The sequence below is a fragment of the Artemia sp. Qi Xiang Cuo genome, chromosome 19 (genome assembly GCF_049724085.1).
Source record: "Artemia sp. Qi Xiang Cuo chromosome 19, ASM4972408v1, whole genome shotgun sequence".
NCBI lineage: Eukaryota > Metazoa > Arthropoda > Branchiopoda > Anostraca > Artemiidae > Artemia > Artemia sp. Qi Xiang Cuo.
The window spans coordinates 23105179-23128707 of NC_142812.1; the positions used below are offsets into that span (position 1 = coordinate 23105179).

Sequence of the window (23529 nt, forward strand, 5' to 3'; positions counted from 1 at the left end):
ATATGCTTGTAGTTGTAAAAGGTGTAGTTGTTTGCAACTACAATCTTTGTAGCTGTAAATATAACTCGGAGTAAATTATGATTTATTATTGTTTATGCGCTGGGAATTATTATTTGAAGATATAATAAAAAATATGGTTTGTTAACTTTATTATTGTTTATAAAATTCTGTGTAGTTATTGATGGGCTCCAACTTATCCTCGATCGCCACTGCAAATGCATCAAAATATAATTATTATGTCACAGGTGCCATTGAACATTTTTGCCAGCTATTGATGGTTTTTTTTTGTAGTAGAAAATTTAAATTTGCACTTCTGCGTTGTTGGAATAAACAAACCAGAAATACTTTTTTCTTTGATTCACATCTAAAATACTCCTTTTGCAAAAATCTTGTCTCGTTCACATTTATTCATGTTCATTAATGGGCTCAAATTTATTGTACTCAAAGCAAACCAGTTCATTCGCCAAACAAGCAGCTATCCGCTTTCTGGGAATGTCCCAGAAAACTACTCATTTCATATAAAAATTGGACACAGGAGAATATCCCGTAAAGGAAGAAGAAGAAATGTTTTGTGTGACAAAGAATGCTTTCATCATTCTTTCGCTGATAGAGTACGGTACTTGACTTCACTAAATTAAAATCATCTATAGTTCACGACTAGTTACTTGGACCTCTTATATTCCTTTCAAAACATTTGCATAAAATGGAGGCAAAACTATCTAAACATTTGATGAGGTCAACTGTAGTTCAGTTAATGATCCAAGCAATCAAAATAAACACCAGCAAATTTCAAGCATATCATTACTTTTTAAGCTAAGTCGTAGGAACTTCGACTTCATTATCTAACCCATATTTTAGAGGTTGATTTAAGTAGAGAGTCCTCTTAACTCTTATTTGAAATACATTTAAAAAATTAAAAGGTAATAAGTTTATTGATGGCAGAATAATTGATAATTATTTTTAAATAGCGTAAAAGTGGTCAGAACAATGAAATGGGTTGCGCGCAAGGCGGCAGCCACGCCCGCGCTTGTTTTTTGCCCTGCACTCTTTTTAACAAATTACACTCTTTTTTGGCTTTGATTTGCACTCTTTTTTTACGTCAGTCCTTGGCAACATCGCAATATTGTCGCTACATTTAAAATTCTCTACCACGTGCCACAGGATGGAAGAATATCAAGTGAAAGAACTTCAAGTTCGTCTTGCTACTAAGCAAAAACAGTAAAATATAGTTTTTACTTAAAATCATAAATATTTTATTTAACCTTTTTAAGGCTGAACCAGAGAAGAATGGACTCTTAGGATAGGATGGGCCCTGGCCTTTTCTTTTCACACCAACATCTCTTACACTGTATTGGTTTTAGGCATCAGTAAACTGGGAATGGGGTCAGGGTATTCAAAAACCACAATAGTGACATTTTAAAGTCAATTAAGTAACTTAATTAGAGTGTAAAATAAGGAATTTGGAAAATATTTATATTAATAGACTATTCTGGTAGGCTAGCCAAGAAATAAACTTAGGCTACCTCTATTATCTTAATTTGCACTTTGGAGCAAATTAAGATCCAAGGTTGGATCTGTTCAGCTCCATTGCTGAGATTGCAGTTAAAAAACAATTTACACCAAATATATAAAGAACAGGGTTGTTACTGTATTTACAGCCCAGTGACACACCTTCCAACTAAGAGTATGCTAGGATAGATGCAATTTAAGCCCACTTGGTAACAGTGGCCACAGATAGGTATGATCAAGGGGACTGTTCTGATAGAGTATCCAAGTTGGACAAGCAGCATCAGCATCCTAACACAACTCTGTTGTATGTCCACATATATCAATCACTATTTATGAGACACCATTCATGGGCAGCTCCAGTTGTATCTAAAAGGTTTGGCTTCCCATTCTTTGTTGAGTCTCCTTTTAAAAACTTCAGCTGATGTTGAAGACACTGTCTCCTTGCTTAAAAAGTTCCAATCATTAATGACTTTTTGGCTAAAGAAATGTTGTCTGGTTCTACTTTTAACTTGGGGCTTATAAAGCTTCTTAGAATGACCTCATGTTTGTCTTTTGTTTGGTTAAAGAGCTTATTTTGAGGTTCATTGACAAATTTATGTGTGAGTAGTATGTCACTCCACTTGCATTGTAAGGTCAAAGATTGGAATTTTATGTTAGATAGCCTTTCACCATAGGGTTCCTCACCAAGTCCTGAGATGCACTTGGTGGCCCTCCTTTGTGCACCTTCAATCAACTGCATATCACCCTTGTAAAAAGGACCAGCAAGGCAGGTTCCAAAGATATACAACTATAGCCAGAGTTTCATCCTGAATCCAAATTTCATATGCATTTACATTGGAAATGAACTTTACCCCCATCCCTATATATAGGCAATGACCTGTTAATTCAGGGTATATATTTTCACATTAGCAGGTAGAGAGGGGGGCTAAAGTTCTAACAGGTAATTTTTATATTAATAAAATATTCAGATAGCCAAGCTAAGAAACAAATTTACCTCTAGGCATATGATCAAAATTACATCCTGAATCCAAATTTAACATTCATTTGTATCAGAAATGAACTTTACCCCTACCTCTATATATACCAATTCATAAATTTGATCAATTCTGACAAACTAAAATTATAATTGCCATATGGCACTTTTGGGTGTACAGTTCAGTTTGGGTGTTGGGTGTAAAGATACTATTTGGGTGTCATTTATAGAAAGGGAAGAGGTTGGGAGATGTGCTGGGATAGCATTGAGAACTGTTTAGGAGTTCACTTGAAAGTTTATATTTATATCCAATCATTCCTTATGAATTTGACTTGATAACACCATCATAAAGTATCATATGGCATCTTGGTTCTCAGTATGAGCTGTGGATGGAGCAGGTCTGGATAAAAATTGAGCTAAAGGGTCACCCCTTAATTATAGGTTGTATTTATAGAAGCCTAAGCTCTCCCTGTCAGAAAAGTTCTCACCTCGTGATTGCGAATTCTATAAGTTTGGTGATGAGTTGTCCTTGCCATAATATTGTAATTGTTGGAGACTTCAACCTGCCTCAGATCCAATGGATTAGTGGTTATGCTGCTACAGAAGATAATAATGACCAGATTGGCACACTCCTTTAATGCCTACAAGAACATTCATTGTACCAGACAATCGATTTCCCGACTAGGTACAGAGAGGGCCAGAACCCATCTCTCTTAGATCTCCTATTTGTCAAAGATGAGGAGGCAATCCAAAGTATAGACCCAGAGCCACCTTTTGGCCCAAGCAACCATATAGCCATAGCTTGTTAACCAAAGTTGTACCCACAGACAAACAATTATAGAAAGCCTGTGTATACAAATTACAACAAGGTCAGGCAATATTTAGCTAACCAAGATTGGTCTTTTGTCAAAGGGAATGATGTAGAGGGAGCTTGGCTTGAGATGAAAAGGGTCCTCAGTGAGACAATTGCAAAACACACAACAACCATTTGGAAACAAAGACCAAGAATGCTCTCTTTCATCATACGAGAAATCAAACTACCAGTCTGAAAGAAAAAGAAGTTCTGGAGAAGGTACAAGGATATCCCAAAGCAGGCAAATCATGACAAATTCAAACAAATACAAAACAAAGTCTGCTACCTTACATGAGAAGTTACCAGCAAGTATGAGGAATCTTTAGCTTCAGCATCGAAAACAAATCCAAAGAAATTTTGGAGGTATGCCTCCACTCAAAAGCCTGGAAGACATTCAGTAACCAAACTCAAAGTTAATGGGAATACCATAAGCAACCCTGGAAATATAGCTGAAGCTCTGAACCAGCAGTTCAAGTCATTTTTTACACCTCCAGATAATGCCCCCTTGCCACAAATGCCAGAATATGATATTCAGAAACCGATGCAAATTATTACTGTTGGCACTTTGGATGAATCACAGTTCAAAAGATTGAACCCAAATAAGTCAGTTGGCCCTGATGGGGTTCACCCTCGAACTTTGAAAGAGGCTCATGCGGAGCTTGCCCTCCCCCTAGCAAAACTGTTCCAGAAGTCTCTTGACACAAAACAAGTCCCTCAAGATTGAAGAAATGCGAATATTACACCTGTTCACAAGGGTGGAAGCAGGAACTGTGCTGCCAATTACCAACCTATTAGCATCACCTCGACAGTCAGTAAAATCCTCAAAGGAATTGGGAACACTGCTGTTATGAAACACCTGATTGACAACAAACTACTTACTGATAGCCAACATGGATTCAGATCTGGATGCTCAGTCAAGACAAATCTTATTGACGCATATGAATGTGTCACCAAACTGCTAGATCAGGGTATCCCTGCTGATGTGATTTTATTAGACTCTGCAAAGGCTTTTGACAAAGTTTGCCATTGTCATTTGAAGGCTAAACTTTTAGCTACCAGGATACATGTGGAGGTTGTTGAATGGGTGATGCAGTTCCTCTCAGGAAGAAAGCAGAGAGTTAGAGTGTTTGGGGATAACAGGAAAGAGTTTCTCTCAGATGTTGGTGGAGTTGACAGTGGTGTGCCCCAGGGAATGATCTTGGGCCCAACACTTTTCAATATTTACATTAATGATGCTCCACGGGCTGTAAGAAATAAGATGAGCCTCTATGCTGATGATTCAAAGCTTATTGGGCCTACGGAGTCAAAAGCAAATAGAGCCACCATACAGGGAGACCTGGATGCACTTTCCCTTTGGGCCCGCCAATGGAAGTTTGAGTTTAACATCCAGAAGTGCAAGGCGGTATATTTCAGGAAAAAGAATGAGAAGTGGCAGTACCATATGAGTGGGGGGATGGCTCTAGACAATCGATTGGTTCCTCGGTACCTGAAAGAGATTTGGGAATAGTCATCAATGAAGAATTAAAATTCAACAAACACACCCAAACAGCGGTTGCCAAACCATCAAGGACCCTTGGAATAATTAAGAGTACAGTATATAGCAGATCATCTAAAGTCATGACAAAGCTGTACAAGGGTCTTGTGCAACCATTGCTGGAGTTCAGGATATGTGTTGCCACCCCTCTGAATAAGAGTGACCAACAGAAAATAGAGTCTGTCCAAAGGCACGCAACCAAAGCTGTTGATGGATGCAAGAACCTTGACTATCCATCTCACCTGAACAAACTACAGCTCCCAACCCTTGTCTACAGACGGCAGAGGGGCAATGTCATTATGGCTTACAAGCTACTGCATGCTGATTCCTCTTCTCAGAGTCCTTTCCAACTCGACGAATCATCCAGGACAAGAGGGCATAGTAAGAAGCTGCTCAGGAAGAGAGCTCACAGCAGACTCCACAACCACTACTTCTCCAATAGAGTGGTGGGCCCCTGGAACAGTCTTCCCAATGCAGCTGTCACCGCTCCCTCTGTCAATGCATTCAAGATTGCCATTGATAAGAATTGGTCCACCAAACCATGGAAAACAGAGTGGGACGCCGCCGAACGAGTGGCTCCACATCATCACTGACCAGCAACTCTACAGGATCTTTCCTTATTTCGCTGGACAATGCGATTTAAGGTAATTAAAATAGCACTTTGGGTGCCAATCTCAGAATAGAGAAGTCAGGAAGACTACAAAGGATACTAATACCTTAAATTGCACTTTCTAGTGGTAGGATGAATCCTGTTTCTGCCAGAGACTATGATCATCTCTATGGTTTAAAATCCTAATTCTGAGGTTTACAATCCCCTTCTCTAGTATTCCCTCTGCCAGTCCCCTAATATTATTCATATACTGTCTACTGACTAATGTAAAAGGCTAATATAGTATGATAGGGAGCTCTTTAAGGGCTAATTTAAAAGGTGTTTTTTTGTATAATCAATTTTTATAGAGTTGACCTAATAGAACCATCATAAACATTGCATGTTGTTAAAAGTTTTTCCATAAAAATGTTTATAGATGATCTGAAAGTTTACAAGTCAGTCATGATTTAACATGAGATTCCCTTATTTCAAGGGGATTTGGATGCTCTGCACTGGTGGTTTATTGCAATATCTTTGTTTATTAACAAAACCAAGTACAATGCTCTGCACCATTTTTTTTTGACTCTGCAAATTACCAATTATTACATCTAAAGTGTACATTCTCTAAGTTTAATCTTTGTTTGTTGATTCTGCTTTATGTATCCACTGTACATCCAATACTTGAGAATTGTTCATCAGTTTGGAATCCCTTTAGTAAGAAAGATGAAGTGTTTGAGAAAGTTCAACATAACTCATACCTTACCTGAGACATCTACCATAAGATGAGAGAATGCAGAGACTACAGTTGCCTAGTCTTTGGTTCCAATATGATAGAGCTTACCTAATAAATACTTTCTGCATTGTTAGGAACATTGATAATACCACCTCAAGTCACTTCTTCACTTTTACATAATACAGTAGTACCAGTAAATACCAACACAAAATATACCCACCATGTCAACAGAAAAGATTAGGCCAAAACTCTTTATCTAGCCAAGTGTGGAAAACTTGGAATGCACCTCCATTGGAAACAGCTGGAACTATTATGGTCTAGTCTTTCAAAAGCAGTTTAGCCTCTACAAATTTCCATACTAGGTTTATATCACGATCCGTTTTGAGATTATTTTTCGTATTAGTTGTTTTTGTGACCTGTATGTTTTCATAATGTGTTTCAGCATTGTTATAACATTTAGTGTGACAAGCTTGGTAAAACTTACCATATTTTGGAATTGATAAATAAATAAAGGGACACCAAAAAAGTGTACTTTGAGTTTTCTTTTAATTTTTGTAATGGACATACTGGAAAAAGTGCCTTTTCCAGTGGAAAAACTCCATAAAAAGGTGTCTCTAAAAGTCTAAGCTGGGGCAAAAACTAGGGGGGAACAGGGCCCCCTCTCTTTTGCCACCTATTTGCAACTTCTCAAAGGTGCTAGGGATAAGCACCCCATAGACTCTTTTTTGGGCAAATCCCAGATTTTTCAAGGCAAAGTTTAAAAGAGGCACAAACTTAAACTAATATCTTATGCCCTATTTTAACAAAAACTCATATTGTTTTTATTAGCTTCTTTCCCAAACTTAGAAAAAATCATTTGTGAGGTTTATTGTCAGTATTTTAAAAATATAAAAAAATTACACAAGAATTATTTTAAGCAAAATTATGTTTTTCTGATGAGAAAGAGCAAAGTTTAAACTTATAAGAAATACAAATTTCCAGTTCCAAAATTTGTACACTTTGTAGTTTGTGCAACAAATTGTTGAAAAACTGTTCTGAACTAACCTGCTTGTGATATTTTCTTATGTTTATAGAATTCTGTGAAACTAGTGCTTTACTGAAAACTAAGCTTTCTTGAGTTTTTAGACAGTTAAAATTGTGTCATAAAAGCCATTGATTTCATGGCTGGTAAAAGACTATTGAGAGCTTTATGACTTAGTTTTTATTTTCTGCTAGCTTTTTAAGGGCTTTTTTGTTTTGTATTTTAATATTATTGGTATTGATTTCTCCAGGTATGTTTACTTCTATTGAATTTGTTGAGGGAAGGCATTCATAATTTGTTACTTCTCTACATCTTCTTCCATTTGCCATTGCAAATTTGCCTCAAATTTTAGCACTAAAAAAACTAATTAAAATGTTTGATAAAATGGCAGAATTACATAATCCGTAAATTGTTTAGTTTATAGATTTGATTGTAATAAGTCCATGCATATAGAATATAAAGATGTAAAATGGAATAGCCTTGGAATATTTTCGAAATGGAATAATTATTAATTTGTTTATTTGGAAAAAGCTCAAAAAGGTACATCAGATGGTATCTACATCTTTTAAATAGAAAAATAATTGAAATTTTTTCAATTATCTTGCCATGTATTTTGTGCATGAATTATCCTATTGGGCTGTTTTTAAAAACAACAACTATAGTTTTAAAATATGTGAGTCCCTTTTATATTAATTTTTTAATGGCTTTTTGTTTTTTTCGTCTTTTTATGTGTGTGTTAATTTATACTTATTTTTTTCTTTTTTTTCTGTTGTTAAAGGCATCTGGACAAGAAGTAAAAATACTCACACCTTTTTAAGTTTTTAACTTTTTCTTTCAAGCACTATCTTATTAAAAGTTTTACCCATTTTCAATAGTTTTATTTAATTTTGATTATAGTGACATCCATGGGATAAGCTCATAATTTATTTTATTTGATTACCTTAAATTGCACTTGCTAGAATATGGACAAATCCATTGTAGGCCATTTAATGATGATGGTGTCATGGGACATCTGCTGCATCCCATTGTGACAGCCATGGTTTTGTCCCTCAGTTTTGTCGAGATTTGATTGTTTCAGATCTCACTGTCCTCTTGCTTAGGCTGTTCCACAGACCTGTCATTCAATTAATTAAAAAAAAATCCACAAAATAAGTTTTTCAAAGAAAAGTAAAGAACTTCATTAAACCAAAAATTAGCAAAAATAAGCAAAAATTAAACCCAAAACGAAGAGAAATTACAATAAATAACCAAGTCAAACTCAACACGAGCAGAAACTAATATGAGTTGGGCTCAAAACCCCTATGCCTTCCCAAGGCCAGAACAAGATTTGCACTTTACTGAAAAAATATAAATGTTTTTACTTTTATAACTTTAATAAATCAAATAATTTTCAAATTTTGATTACTAGATATCAGTATATGTATATTAAACTAACAATGCACATTTACTTGTATTTTTTTCAGTAAAGTGCAAATTATGTTTTGGCCTTGGGAAGGCATAGGGGTTTTGAGCCCAACTCATATTAATTTCTGTTCGTTTTAAGTTTGAATTGGTTATTTGTTGTAATTTCTGTTCGTTCTGGGTTTCATTTTTGCTCATTTTTGGTTTAATGGAGTTCTTTACTTTTCTTTGAAAAACTTATTTTTATGGAAAATTTTTTTTTAATTAATTTCTGTTTGTTTTATATTGATGTAGTCTTTTCAGGGAAAAAGAAAATAATACTTTAATCTTTTCGTTTTTTAAGACTTTATAGTTTGGCCTGCTATATGTGTGCTGGAAAAAATTTGCAGAAATTTTTTTCACCCCTCTAAAAATATGTACACAAATAGTTGTGTTTAATTTAGTTTCATACCTCCTCTAGTTGACCTGAAATGGAAAACTTGATACCATATGCAAAACAAATCTGTTTACTTTCTTTGATAGCTTGGATACACTTACACATTTTGATTTGGTTAAATTTTAAGAGCAGAAGTAGCCCTGAAAGTTTGAACATAATACCCTCTGTCATTCTTGGGATACTGCTGAGATGCCTTATTGGGAATTAGCATTAACACAGTGCATTTTGATTTAATCTCAAGGCAACATTTAGTTTTTAAACATAATGGGCAAATAGGAAGGCGGGCGTGGGATTAGTTGCCCTTCAATCACTTTCGACTATTAAAAAGGGAATCAGCCCTTTCTATTTTCAATCCAATTTGCCCTTTTCGAAGTTCCTACAACAACTCAACAACTCATTTGATACGAAGTGCCCTGGTAAAAAAAAAAAAAAAAAAAATAATAATAATACAATGTACCCACATCAATCTTTACTATAAAAATGTCAAGCCTTCCAATCACTATTGACTATTACAAAAAGTACTAGCCCTTTCAATTTCCAATCGAATGAGCCATTTTTGAGTTTCTATGACAGCACTTTCTATAGATACCTTATATGCCCCCAGAGCACAACTTACAACCCTTGCCCAAATTACAACCCAGAGAGCTGTGAGGGGGTTGTCATCCTCGAAGAGCTATTATCGAGAACTTTCTGCTGTATCGAACAAACTTGCTATCTAAAAATTTTGGTCGGATGTATTTGGGGGAATTATCCGCGTAAGAGGGGTGTTAGGTTGCCACACATCACTTTCAACTATTAAAATAGGCAATAGCCCTCTCAGTTTCCAATTGAATGAGCCCCTTTTGAAGTTTTTACAACAATGCTATCTATAAAAACCTTATATGCCCCCAGGGCATAACTTATAACCTTTGTTCTGGGGTTCTGGGGGTTTGTCATCCTCAAATACATAATTTCCAGGACTTTCAACTGTGTGGAAGAAAATGGCTATCTTGAATTATTGATTGGATGTGTTTGGGGAAATGGTGGGCGTGGAAGGGGTGTTAGTTGCCTTCCAATCACTTTCGACTATTAATAAGGAAATGTCACTAGCCCTTTGAATTTCCAATTGAATGAGCCTTTTTTGAAGTTTCTACAACAATGCTTTCTATAAAAACCTTATATAAGTATAAGTAAGTATGACGGCACTAGACCCTTTGGATGTGTTTCTGGAAATGGTGGGCATGGAAGGGGTGTTAGTTGCCTTCCAATTACTTTCAACTATTAAAAAGGGCACAAGCCACTTCAATTACCGATTGAATGTGTCCTTTTCGAAGTTTCTACGACAACTTCTTTGATATGAAATGCCCTGGTCTAAAGCAAAAAAATAATACATTTTTCCAACATCAGTTATTATATGCCCCCAGGGTATAACTTAAAACCCTTGCACTGAGGGTTGCGGGGGAGCATTCTCCTCAAAAACATAATTTCTATCTGGAAATCAACTATGCTGAACAAAATGGCTATCTCAAAATTTTTATTGGATGTGTTTGGGGAAATGGTGGGCATGGAAGGGGTGTTAGTTGCCTTCCAATCACTTTTAACTATTAAAAAGGGCACTAGCCATTTCAATTTCCAATTGAATGAGTCCTTTTTGAAGTTTCTACAACAATGCTTTCTATAAAAACCTTATACACCCCCAGGGCATAGCTTACAACCCTTGCCCTGAGGGCTGTGGGGGGAATATCCTGCTCAAAGGTATAATTTCCAGAACTTTCAACTGCGTGGAACAAAATGGCTATCTCAAAATTTTGATTGGATGTGTTTGGGGGAATGGTGGGCGTGGAAGGCGTGTTAGTTGCCTTCTTATCACATTTGAATAGTAAAAAGGGCACTAGCCATTTCTATTTCCAATCGAATGAGCCCTTTTTGAAGTTTCTACGGCAACACTTTCAAAAAAAAAAAACCTTATATTCCCCAGGGCGTAACTGACAACTCATGCCCTGAGGGCTGTGGGGGAGCATCATCCTCAGAAACATAAATTGTATCTAGAAATCAACTACCTGAACAAAATGGCTATCTCAAAATTTTGATTGGATGTGTTTTGGGAAATGGTGGGTGTGGAATGGGTGTTAGTTGCCTTCCAATTACTTTCGACTATTAAAAAGGGCACAAGCCACTCCAATTTCCGATTGAATGAGCCCTTTTTGAAGTTTCTACAACAACTTCTTCAATACAAAGTGCCCTGGTCTAAAGGAAAAAAAATAATAATAAATATTACATTGTGCCAACATCGTTCTTATATGCCCTCGTGGCATAACTTAAAACCCTTGCCCCGAGGGTTGTGGGGGAGTGTCCTCCTCAAAAACATATTTTCTATCTGGAAATCAACTATGCTGAACAAAATGGCCGTCTCAAAATTTTGATTGGATGTGTTTGGGGAAATGGTGGGCTTAGAAGGGGTGTTAGTTGCCTTTCAATTACTTTCGACTATTAAAACGCCAAACTGAACAAAGAAGAAAAAGGGGGCAGCTCGACTGTTATAAATGTTGGCAAGATTTAATTAAGATGTTGAATATTATTAACGAGCTGCCTTCCAATTACTTTTGACTTAAAAAGGGCGCTAGCCAATCCAATTTCCAATCAAATGAACCTTTTTGAAGTTTCTACAACAACTCCTTCAATACAAAGTGCCCTGGTATGGAAGAAAAAAAAATAATACATTGTGCCAACGTTGTTCTTTACTTAGGCAGCGCGATTGTGCTGCTGATGATTATAGAAGACATTTTTTCTTGTCTTGACATACTTGCAGAAATCAAACAGGCGGGGTCAAACATATCTTTGTTGTCAGACTGGAGCAACTTATAGGTGATTATCATATTGCCTCTGTGTTGACGGTATATCAGAATTGGTAGCTTCAGGCTCTGCAGTTGACATCCATACTGTTTATGTTAGAGACCCTTTATGCATTTTGTCGCCAATCTTTGAGTAGATTTGAGAGCCTTCTTTCTCTATTTGATTAATTGGTGTGGCAACACACTTTCCATACTCCAATTTAGGCCTCACCAGGCTTTTATAGAGTTTAGTTACTATTGCTGGGGATCTACTAGTGATTGTGCACTTGATGATACCAAGAGTCTGGTTAGCCCCTGCTTCATCTACAACAACCCCCAAGTCTATCTGAGGTACTCTTGGAAATTTGTTGCCTCTCACCAGAATTTGACAACATTGAACATTGCCTTCATGAATTATTTCTTCCAAAATGGAGAACCTTGCACTTTTCAACATTAAAAAAAGTATATTGGCCCATTTACAAAAGTAGTCTAGGTCTGACGTCATTGAGGCTACACCCTGCTGTGTGTCAATAGGACCAATAAGTTTTGAGTCATCAGCATATAGGCTAAATTTATTAATCACAGTTTTTGGAGCATCGTTAATGTAGATATTGAAAAGTGTAAAGTCCCAAAACAGTCCCTTGAGACTTCTGCTATTTCAAAATAGAAAGCTGCACCACCTTCAACAAAAACTCTGACCCTCTGCTTTCTTCCCTTCAAGAAAGACATAATCCAGTCCACCACACCCTCTTCAATACCAATTGCCTTCAGTTTCAGCTGGAGCCTTTGAAGACAGACTTTATTGAATGCTTTAATTCCAGATTGATAAATTGATAATGTCCCAATCGATAAATCAATTGGGAGACGGGGAGACGGAGACAAGATTCAGTCAATATATTTTATGACATTGTAGTCATGCTTTTAGTATTTTATTTTAATTCAAACTATTTATTTATTTAATTTATTTATCAGTTTCAATTTATTTATACCATTTCAAACAATAGGAGAGCTACTCAATCTAAAGATGAGTTGAAAAAATTAGATAAAAACACAACACTCGAATAGGATAATAACTCAACCACTAAATAAATAAGCAGCAGCAAAAAGCTGATAAATACAGCAATAATAAAACTAATAATAACAATATCTAATACAGCAATGTATTATATAATATAAATAACATAATACAATAATATAAATAATAATAAAAAAACGGCAATAATAAAAAACGCTAGATAAATAAATATTTATAAAAAAATATTATTTATGCCAATGATATTTATGTCACCTTATATGATATTAAATATCAGGCCACATAAACGAAAATATACACTATGACAAGGGCGCATCCATAATTTTTGTTGGGGGGGGGGCTTACAAGGAAAGACTAAATTTATTTATATGCCATTTTGCTACATTTTTACGAGTCGGACAAAAATATTTGGGTGGGAGGTTCACACCCTCTACCTCTCCCCCTGGATACGGCGTTGCTCTATGAACACGTGACTTCTGAGATTCAGTAAAACGCCAAACTGAACAAAGAAGAAAAAGGGGGCAGCTCGACTGTTATAAATGTTGGCAAGATTTAATTAGGATGTTGAATATTATTAACGAGCTGCCTTCCAATTACTTTCGACTATTAAAAAGGGCACTTGCCATTCCAATTTCCAAGCGAATGAGCCCTTTTCGAAGTTTTTACGACAACTCTTTCGATACAAATTGCCCTGGTATGGAAGAAAAAAAAAATACATTGTGCCAACGTTGTTCTTTACTTAGGCAGCGCGATTGTGCTGCTGATGATTATAGAAGAAATTTTTTCTTGTCTTGGCATACTTGCAGAAATCAAACAGGCGGGGTCAAACATATCTTTGTTGTCAGACTGGAGCAACTTATAGGTGATTATCATATTGCCTCTGTGTTGACGGTATATCAGAATTGGTAGCTTCAGGCTCTGCAGTTGACATCCATACTGTTTATGTTAGAGACCCTTTATGCATTTTGTCGCCAATCTTTGAGTAGATTTGAGAGCCTTCTTTCTCTATTTGATTAATTGGTGTGGCAACACACTTTCCATACTCCAATTTAGGCCTCACCAGGCTTTTATAGAGTTTAGTTACTATTGCTGGGGATCTACTAGTGATTGTGCACTTGATGATACCAAGAGTCTGGTTAGCCCCTGCTTCATCTACAACAACCCCCAAGTCTATCTGAGGTACTCTTGGAAATTTGTTGCCTCTCACCAGAATTTGACAACATTGAACATTGCCTTCATGAATTATTTCTTCCAAAATGGAGAACCTTGCACTTTTCAACATTAAAAAAAAGTATATTGGCCCATTTACAAAAGTAGTCTAGGTCTGACGTCATTGAGGCTACACCCTGCTGTGTGTCAATAGGACCAATAAGTTTTGAGTCATCAGCATATAGGCTAAATTTATTAATCACAGTTTTTGGAGCATCGTTAATGTAGATATTGAAAAGTGTAAAGTCCCAAAACAGTCCCTTGAGACTTCTGCTATTTCAAAATAGAAAGCTGCACCACCTTCAACAAAAACTCTGACCCTCTGCTTTCTTCCCTTCAAGAAAGACATAATCCAGTCCACCACACCCTCTTCAATACCAATTGCCTTCAGTTTCAGCTGGAGCCTTTGAAGACAGACTTTATTGAAGGCTTTAATTCCAGATTGATAAATTGATAATGTCCCAATCGATAAATCAATTGGGAGACGGGGAGACGGAGACAAGATTCAGTCAATATATTTTATGACATTGTAGTCATGCTTTTAGTATTTTATTTTAATTCAAACTATTTATTTATTTAATTTATTTATCAGTTTCAATTTATTTATACCATTTCAAACAATAGGAGAGCTACTCAATCTAAAGATGAGTTGAAAAAATTAGATAAAAACACAACACTCGAATAGGATAATAACTCAACCACTAAATAAATAAGCAGCAGCAAAAAGCTGATAAATACAGCAATAATAAAACTAATAATAACAATATCTAATACAGCAATGTATTATATAATATAAATAACATAATACAATAATATAAATAATAATAAAAAAACGGCAATAATAAAAAACGCTAGATAAATAAATATTTATAAAAAATATTATTTATGCCAATGATATTTATGTCACCTTATATGATATTAAATATCAGGCCACATAAACGAAAATATACACTATGACAAGGGCGCATCCATAATTTTTGTTGGGGGGGGGGCTTACAAGGAAAGACTAAATTTATTTATATGCCATTTTGCTACATTTTTACGAGTCGGACAAAAATATTTGGGTGGGAGGTTCACACCCTCTACCTCTCCCCCTGGATACGGCGTTGCTCTATGAACACATGACTTCTGAGATTCAGTAAAACGCCAAACTGAACAAAGAAGAAAAAGGGGGCAGCTCGACTGTTATAAATGTTGGCAAGATTTAATTAGGATGTTGAATATTATTAACGAGCTGCCTTCCAATCACTTTTGACTATTAAAAATGGCACAAGCCATTCCAATTTCCAATCAAATGAGCCCTTTTTGAAGTTTCTACAACAACTCCTTCAATACAAAGTGCCCTGGTATGGAAGAAAAAAAAATACATTGTGCCAACGTTGTTCTTTACTTAGGCAGCGCGATTGTGCTGCTGATGATTATAGAAGAAATTTTTTCTTGTCTTGGCATACTTGCAGAAATCAAACAGGCAGGGTCAAACATATCTTTGTTGTCAGACTGGAGCAACTTATAGGTGATTATCATATTGCCTCTGTGTTGACGGTATATCAGAATTGGTAGCTTCAGGCTCTGCAGTTGACATCCATACTGTTTATGTTAGAGACCCTTTATGCATTTTGTCGCCAATCTTTGAGTAGATTTGAGAGCCTTCTTTCTCTATTTGATTAATTGGTGTGGCAACACACTTTCCATACTCCAATTTAGCACCAGGCTTTTATAGAGTTGAGTTACTATTGCTGAGGATCTACTAGTGATTGTGCACTTGATGATACCAAGAGTCTGGTTAGCCCCTGCTTCATCCACAACAACCCCCAAGTCTATCTGAGGTACTCTTGGAAATCTGTTGCCTCTCACCAGAATTTGACAACATTGAACATTGCCATCATGAATTATTTCTTCCAAAATGGAGAACCTTGCACTTTTCAACATTAAAATCAAATCTTTGTATATTGGCCCATTTGCAAAAGTAGTCTAGGTCTGACATCATTGAGGCTACACCCTGCTGTGTGTCAACAGGACCAATAAGTTTTGGGTCATCAGCATATAGGCTAAATTTATTAATCACATTTTTTGGAGCATTGTTAATGTAGATATTGAAAAGTGTAAAGTCCCAAAACAGTCCCTTGAGACTTCTGCTATTTCAAAATAGAAAGCTGCACCACCTTCAACAAAAACTCTGACCCTCTGCTTTCTTCCCTTCAAGAAAGACATTATCCAGTCCACCACACCCTCTTCAATTCCAATTGCCTTCAGTTTCAGCTGGATCCTTTGAATACAGACTTTATTGAAGGCTTTAGCAAAGTCTAGCAGAACCATATCAATTGGGAGACTTTGGTCAAGGAGCTCAGTTATGTCATTGCATGAGTCAATCAGATTTGTTTCAACTGATCTACCTGATCGGAATTCATGTTGGTTTTTTTATAGAAGGTTATTTGTGGCCAAATGTTAGAGAACAGCAACATTTACAATGCCTTCTAGGATCTTCCCAACAGCACAGGTATTACTGATTGGCCAATAATTGGGAGCTTTGGTCCTGTCACCTCCTATATGTATTGGAGAGATATGGGCAATTTTCCAGTCCAATGGTATGACTTTGGCATCAATAGACTTTTGGAACAGCCTTGAGAGTAGCAGTAATAATTGGGCAAGAGCTTCTTTAAAGAGTCGTGGATGAATGCCATCTGGCCCAACAGACTTATCTGGATTAAGCTTTTTAAGCAGAGATTCAAGCTCAGCCTAATCCACTATTATTGGAGACACCTGAGTGTTAATTACGTAGGGTGGTGGGGTTTGGAGGGGGTAGTGTCAGTGGTGTCGTTTGGGGTGTCAAGGTGGCAGTTGCCCCCTCTGATAAATTGAAGAAAAAAAATATTATATAGCCCATGCCCCTTGACTCTCTGGATGTATACCTTTTTTGCCCCCTCAATAAAAATGCTGGAGCTACGCCCCTGGCAGTGTCTGCAGGTGTGAATACTGATGTAAACTGGTGATTCAAGGCATCAGAGATTTTTGGGGGTCATTTGGCTGGATTATATTACAAATCACCTCAGTAACCGTTTGCCTACCAGATTTATGTGCAGAGGCATATCTACAGAATTTCTTGTGGTTGGTTTTTGAGGTTGCCGCATGGTTTATGAGCTTTAACAGTTTTTTTTCTTGTTCCTGGCAATTTTTGTTTCTCTGTTCATAAAGGGGAGAGTTCGGGGTTTGCGTCTCCATGTGATAGTTGTATTTTTATTGACGGTGTCCAATAACACATTTTTAATTATCTCCCACGTGTCTTCTACTTCCATAAATTTGACAAATGACCAATCACACTGACTGAGTTCATGCCTGATTTGACTGTGGTTTGTATACACATGTGTAGTTAGGTTTGATGTCTGTGGGACTGTAAAAATTTGCATTTTATTTCAATGTGGTCACTATTTCCAAATGGGGTTTGTGATTCTATGTTAATGAGTGACTCTGGAGCATTTATTAAAACGAGATAAAGGCGGGAAAGATTCTTTCCTTCTCAAAATCTTGTTGGAAATGCCACTGCCTAGAATAGCGAGTGTTCCTCTGAGCAGTCCAGAAAAGACTGGGTTACCATATTGCTTGTGTGGCCCTATGCTTCAGCCCACTCAATCACAGGTAAGTTAAAGTCGCCAAGTATGAATAAACTCTTATATTTTTGGGCAACAATATCAGTAGATCAATGTATAGCCAAGAATGAGTTCTCCATACTTGTTGAAGTAGGACTCCTGTAAAGACGACCGAGTGCAATGGGACCCCCTGGTAGGATAATACATGTCCGAATTTGTTCTACCTACAGCTCATAATGTAACTTAATATAAATTATGCCTTCCTGGAACTCTTTGCATACATATATGGCCTAGTAAATACATTTACCCCTAGTAATCCCCTGGGTAATCTTTGAATAGGAGGGGATAAGAAATCCACTTTTTTGTAGAACAATACAATTTTACCTCCCCCTTTGTGTAGAAGTTAGACTTATTTTGCAAAGCATCAAGGAGCTCAATTAGCTGTTAACATGTTTATTTAGACCAAACTATGCTCTTTTTCAGATACTCAGTACCAGAGACACCTCTATCTGTTCCATCATCAATTGACGTTGGAGATCTTAATAGTCTAGTAAATGGACTCATTCAAGGTTTGTTTCTAATGATTTAAGTTATAGGGGCTTTGACTAAAATTTATCTAAACAGAACGAAAATGGAAAATGATCGTTAAAGGAATTGATGATTTTTTTTTTATTGAATTTTGATTATTAAGTTTATTATCTGAGGAAAAGACAAAAAGGAAATAAAATCTTCCTTAATATAAATCACTATTAGCATATACTTGAATGGGGGTGCACACTTAAACGACTGTGTAGTGTCAAAGGAAAATGCCCAAATCAATACATTATTTGTAGAATAAGCAAGGAAATGTCAAGTTATATTGAACAAGTATAAATTAGAAATTAACAAAGAAAAACATGATAACATGACTCTCAGTGTTTTTTCTTAGTTTTCTGAACACATGGAGCTGGTTATCTTTTGGCAAGAGTAGATATTGTGCTCCATGTTGATGAGAGCCTATACTTGTACGCTGTTGTGGCCCACTCCCTATTTTAGATGAGAGCCTATACTTGTAGGCTGTTGTTGCACAATCCCTGTTTTATGAAGGGGGACCTCCATGGTCACCCTTCATGCAATTCTGTATTGATAATGTCCCTGGACTGTTGATCATTGGTCACCTGATGAGAGAACAAGTTGTTTTTCTTGGTGGGCCTATTTAAATTAATCTGATAATGGTATTTGTATACATGTGTAGGTTTTAGAGTCTCTGGGTAGAGTGACTGGTGAGTTTAAGTTAGAGATCTTGTTAATCATGTTTGACCAACTTCTAACAACGTTGTATCACTTGTTTAAGATTGTCCAGATAGGTAAGTTCCATATATATATTGTGTTAGATTCAATGCTGGGGATATACGACGAAATTCCATATATATTGTGTTAGATTCAATGCTGGGGATACTAAACTGATTGTTGGATGATTCTACTGTATTCCAAAAAATAGATATACCTGACCCATTTAGATATAAATTTTGTGAACTGTCCTTCTCAATTTGTTTTTACCTTAAATCCAGTCATTTAATTAGGGCTTACTCAGCTTTTCTGCACTGGTGAAAGCCGAATTGATTGACTTAAAAAAAAAAAAATTAGGTTCTAGTGTTAAAGCACTTGAAAACCTCTCAAATTTTCTCAAAAGAAAAGTCTTAGAAAATAACCTCAAATAACATTCATTTTGGAGGATAAAAAACCTCCCCAAAATGACAAGAGAAAATAAGAAACAGTCTTTCAGACACTTCTTCTTCACATGTTTGCGAGGTTTGTGGATCCAGTAGGAGGTCCATTCACCTACTTGAAATTCTAGGGATACTTTTTATTGATTATTGGATGATTCTAACTGTATTTCAAAAAATATCCGCCAGTTGATAACAATCTGCGTGCTGCTAGTAATTGTGGCTTCCAAATCATGAGAAAGGGAGCAATTAATCAGAGCATCAAATTATATAGAAATTTGGAATTGATGGCAATATCTTCTCAGTCTCCTAGACTCTTGATCCATTGAGTTGCATTCAAGGAGAAAAGGTTGAGAGTTTTCCAAAGTCTGATAGCAATTTCTGCATAGAGGGGTACGGTGGATTTTTCATTTAAAAAGATCAGCATTAATTAAAATAGTTCCAGCTTTTAGTTTATAATAGAACATATTAAAATCCTTGGGCTTGGAAGGAGGATGTACAAAAACCTGGAAAACAATTTTTGTTCAAGCTCTAACAACCTCTCTGAAATTCATGGTCCTTACATTTCTTGGAGGATGGGTATCTGCTGCCTTATTTGCAAAACTTATTTTCTAAGCTCCATATTTGAGTGTATTTAAACATTTCACTTGCAAAGAAAAAGAAAAAAAAGGCTTTTTTCAGTAGAGCATTGGTACTTTTAGGGAAGTAACTTCTTCGTGACCTTTCTCTGGAATTTAGGCCAATTTTATGGAAATAACTGCTTGTACTAGTGAACACCTAAACTGTTTAAAACCCATTTTAATCTTTTTTTTTCTTCACTAAGTTCACTGTTTCATGTATTTAAAGAATCAACATCTGATTGGAACGCTGTCGATTTTGACTTCTTGGTCAATGGTGAATTTTTGCGATTGAGTTTGTTGGAGCATTTGATCAACTACTCTATCCCTACTGAGGCAGTTGTTGATATTGAATATGTTGAACGCTTTCCGCCGCCAGAACCTCAGGACAGCTTAAATCACGATGATTGGGTTTCTGCAGTTGTCTGCTCTGACAAGTGGTAAGTGCCTTCTCTTTATTAGAAGCTGATTCTCAAGAGACTGTTGTCGGGTTGTCCTGAAAAATAAGCTGGAAACATAAAACTTTATGAAGAATAATTTTGGAACCATATGAATGTAAATAGGCTGTAAAAATTAAATAATCCTTGTTAAAAAAAAAAACAAAAAAAAACCTAAAAACCTGAAAGGTGACGTTGTGAAAACAAGTGTTCCATTGCCAAGAGTCTGAGAAATGCTAGGAAGCGACAAAATTTGCCAGTCCAATGGTTATATATAAAATCAAGTGTGTGTACACTGAAAAGTAAGTAAACCAATGAAGTCAGAAACATGAACAAATTTTAGAGTCATGAAAACGGATGTAATATATATATATATATATATATATATATATATATATATATATATATATATATATATATATATATATATATATATATATATCTATATTTGTATATATATAAATCCCAAAGAAGAAAATATTTTTAATGCATGTATTTTCATAAGAAATCCTTTTAAACCTTTCGTTAATTTTGGTTCTGTACTTACCCATTGCTATCACGAACGCTTCGATATCCTCACTATCTTTTCTCATGTTAATTAAAAAAAATAGGTAAGCCAATTTCAAAAATATACAAAGCTCAAAAATTGCCCTGAATAGTTCTAGCCCATCTATAGTATATGTTTACCTTATTAGATATAGATGATCCATTTGTTTTAAATCAAGGGCCGAAAACGGGATTTTCAAATGATGAGCAAACCATAGTGGCCTATAATTTAATAAATTCGAAAATATTTATGTTAAATCAAGGGCTGTAATCGGGTTTTCATATGATGAGTACCGGTAGAGGCCTCTTAGCTAATAAATTCGAAAAGTTTAATCAATAGTACATTTTAGCCATTACTCCGCCGGAAGAATATTCTCGCAGTGCTTTCCTAAATCTTTTACGGCTCGTACCTGGGGTAGGGATAAATCAATTGGGAGAGGGGGAGACGGAGACAAGATTCAGTCAGTATATTTTATGACATCGTAGTCATGCTTTTAGTATTTTATTTTAATTCAAACTATTTATTTATTCAATTTATTTATCAATTTCAATTTATTTATACCATTTCAAATTTCAAGGAATAGGAGAGCTACTCGATGGCTAAAGATGAGGTGAAAAAATAGATAAAAACACAACACTCGAATATGACAATAAGCTCAACCACTAGATAAATAACTATTGCAACTACTAACAACTCACCTCAGCACCAAGCCGCCTGAGGCCAACACAGCTACACACGCTCCTCCTCCATCCAAATCTATTTAAAGCCTCCCTCTTTACACCCTCCCATGAAGTTCCCATTTCCTTTAAATCTTTTTTTATGACGATTCCGACGCCAGATGAGGACGACCTGCTTTCTGTTTAGCCCTAGACAGTTGGCCAAAAAGAACAATCTTCCGCAATCTGTCATCCTTCATCCGCACAACGTGCCCTAGCCACCTAAATCTTTCTTTCATTATAGCCCTAGAGAGCGGTAGTGAACCACATTTTTCGTATAGCCTATTATTTGAGATACGGTCAGGCAGTCGGGTATCCAGCCAGAACAATCCTTAAGTAATGTCTCTGGAAAACATCTAGCAAGTCTTCATCCGATTTTCGGAGCGTCAATGCTCCAGAGCCATATTTGACCACTATCATCCCTGTAGCTTCTAATATACTAGTCTTGGTTTGAAGACTAATCTTCATATTCTTCAAAACTTTTTTTAACTGTGATAAAACACCCTGAGCCTTGGCTATTCTACTTTTGACATCTTCACTGCTCCAACCATCTTTACTAATAATACTACCAAGGTAAGTGAAGCTGCCCACTTGATCAATCTTTTCATTATCCAACGTCACCTTTTCATCTTCACTTATTCCTAGCCTTAGTAACTTAGTCTTCTTAGCATTAATTTTAAAACCTATTCTAGCACCCTGAACTCGCAAAACCTCTAAAAGTTCATTCATTTTGCTCACACTTTGCTCTAGGATGCTTAAATCATCAGCATAATCTAAGTCCAGGAGACTTCTTCCTCCCAATTTGATTCTGTGTTGTCTCATAGCCTTTCCTGTGCTCATTAAGATAAAGTCCATCAAAATGATCCATATAAAGAGGTACAGAACACGACCCTGTTTAACTCCAGATTTAGCACAAAACCAGCTGCTAACCTAATTTCTTACCTTAACTGCAACAGTGCTATTCTCGTACATAGCGCTAATCACTTTAATGCTAGATAAATAAATATTTATAAGAAATCTTGTTTATGCTGATGATATTTATGTCACCTTATTATATGGTGATATCATAAATATTTTATATGGACATCGTAAATTTTTATATGATATTAAATATTGGGCCGCAAAAACGAAAATGTACACTATGACAAGGGCGCAACCAGGATTTTTGTTCGGGGGGGGGGCTTACAAAAAAGACTTTAAAAAACTCATCAAAAATTTGTTTATATTCCATTTTGGTACGTTTTTACGAGTCGGACAAAAATATTTGGGTGGGAGGTTCACACCCTCTACCCCTCCCCCCTGAATACGGTGTTGCTCTATGAACATGGCGTTGCTCAATGCCAAACTGGGCAAAGAAGAAGGGGACAGCTTGACTCTTATAAATGTTGGCAAGATTTAACTGTTGAATATTATTAACGAGTGAATAATAAGTGATTCTAAGAATTTCTTCAATTTTTCAAGGGACATTTTCACATTTTGTTTTATGTTTCTGCCAACTGCCATTCCAAGGAAAGTTGGTTTTTCTATAAAAAGACTAGTAGCTGAAAGAATTTTGCCAATTGCCTTTTAATTTTTTCTTTTGGTGACTTTAGTAAATCTAGATTTGGAAGTGGATTTAGAGTGCTTTTGTAGTAGATACAATTAGTCTCAGAGGAAACGAAAAAAAAATCGTAAAACAAGTATAATCAGAGCGAAGGAAAAAGAAGGTAGTTAGAGTCGAGAATAATCAGGGCGAATGAAAGCTTAAGGATTTGGTCAATCGCTTTTAAATTTTTGTTTTGTTGATTTCAGTAAGTTTAGATTTAGTAGTAGTTTTAATGG

General features: G+C 36.0%; 1 protein-coding gene across 1 annotated transcript in view; it reads left to right on the forward strand.

Annotated features, from left to right (window-relative positions):
• The first annotated feature begins 1122 nt into the window (after positions 1 to 1122).
• LOC148940623 (ribosome biogenesis protein WDR12 homolog) overlaps positions 1123 to 23529 on the forward strand; it is a 46828-nt gene continuing 24421 nt past the window's right edge. The window contains exons 1-3 of the mRNA XM_089105026.1: positions 1123 to 1218; positions 18169 to 18254; positions 20238 to 20448. Coding sequence (XP_088961152.1) covers positions 1163 to 1218; positions 18169 to 18254; positions 20238 to 20448 — 353 coding nt within the window. The 5' untranslated portion in view covers positions 1123 to 1162. The remainder of the gene's footprint in view (positions 1219 to 18168; positions 18255 to 20237; positions 20449 to 23529) is intronic.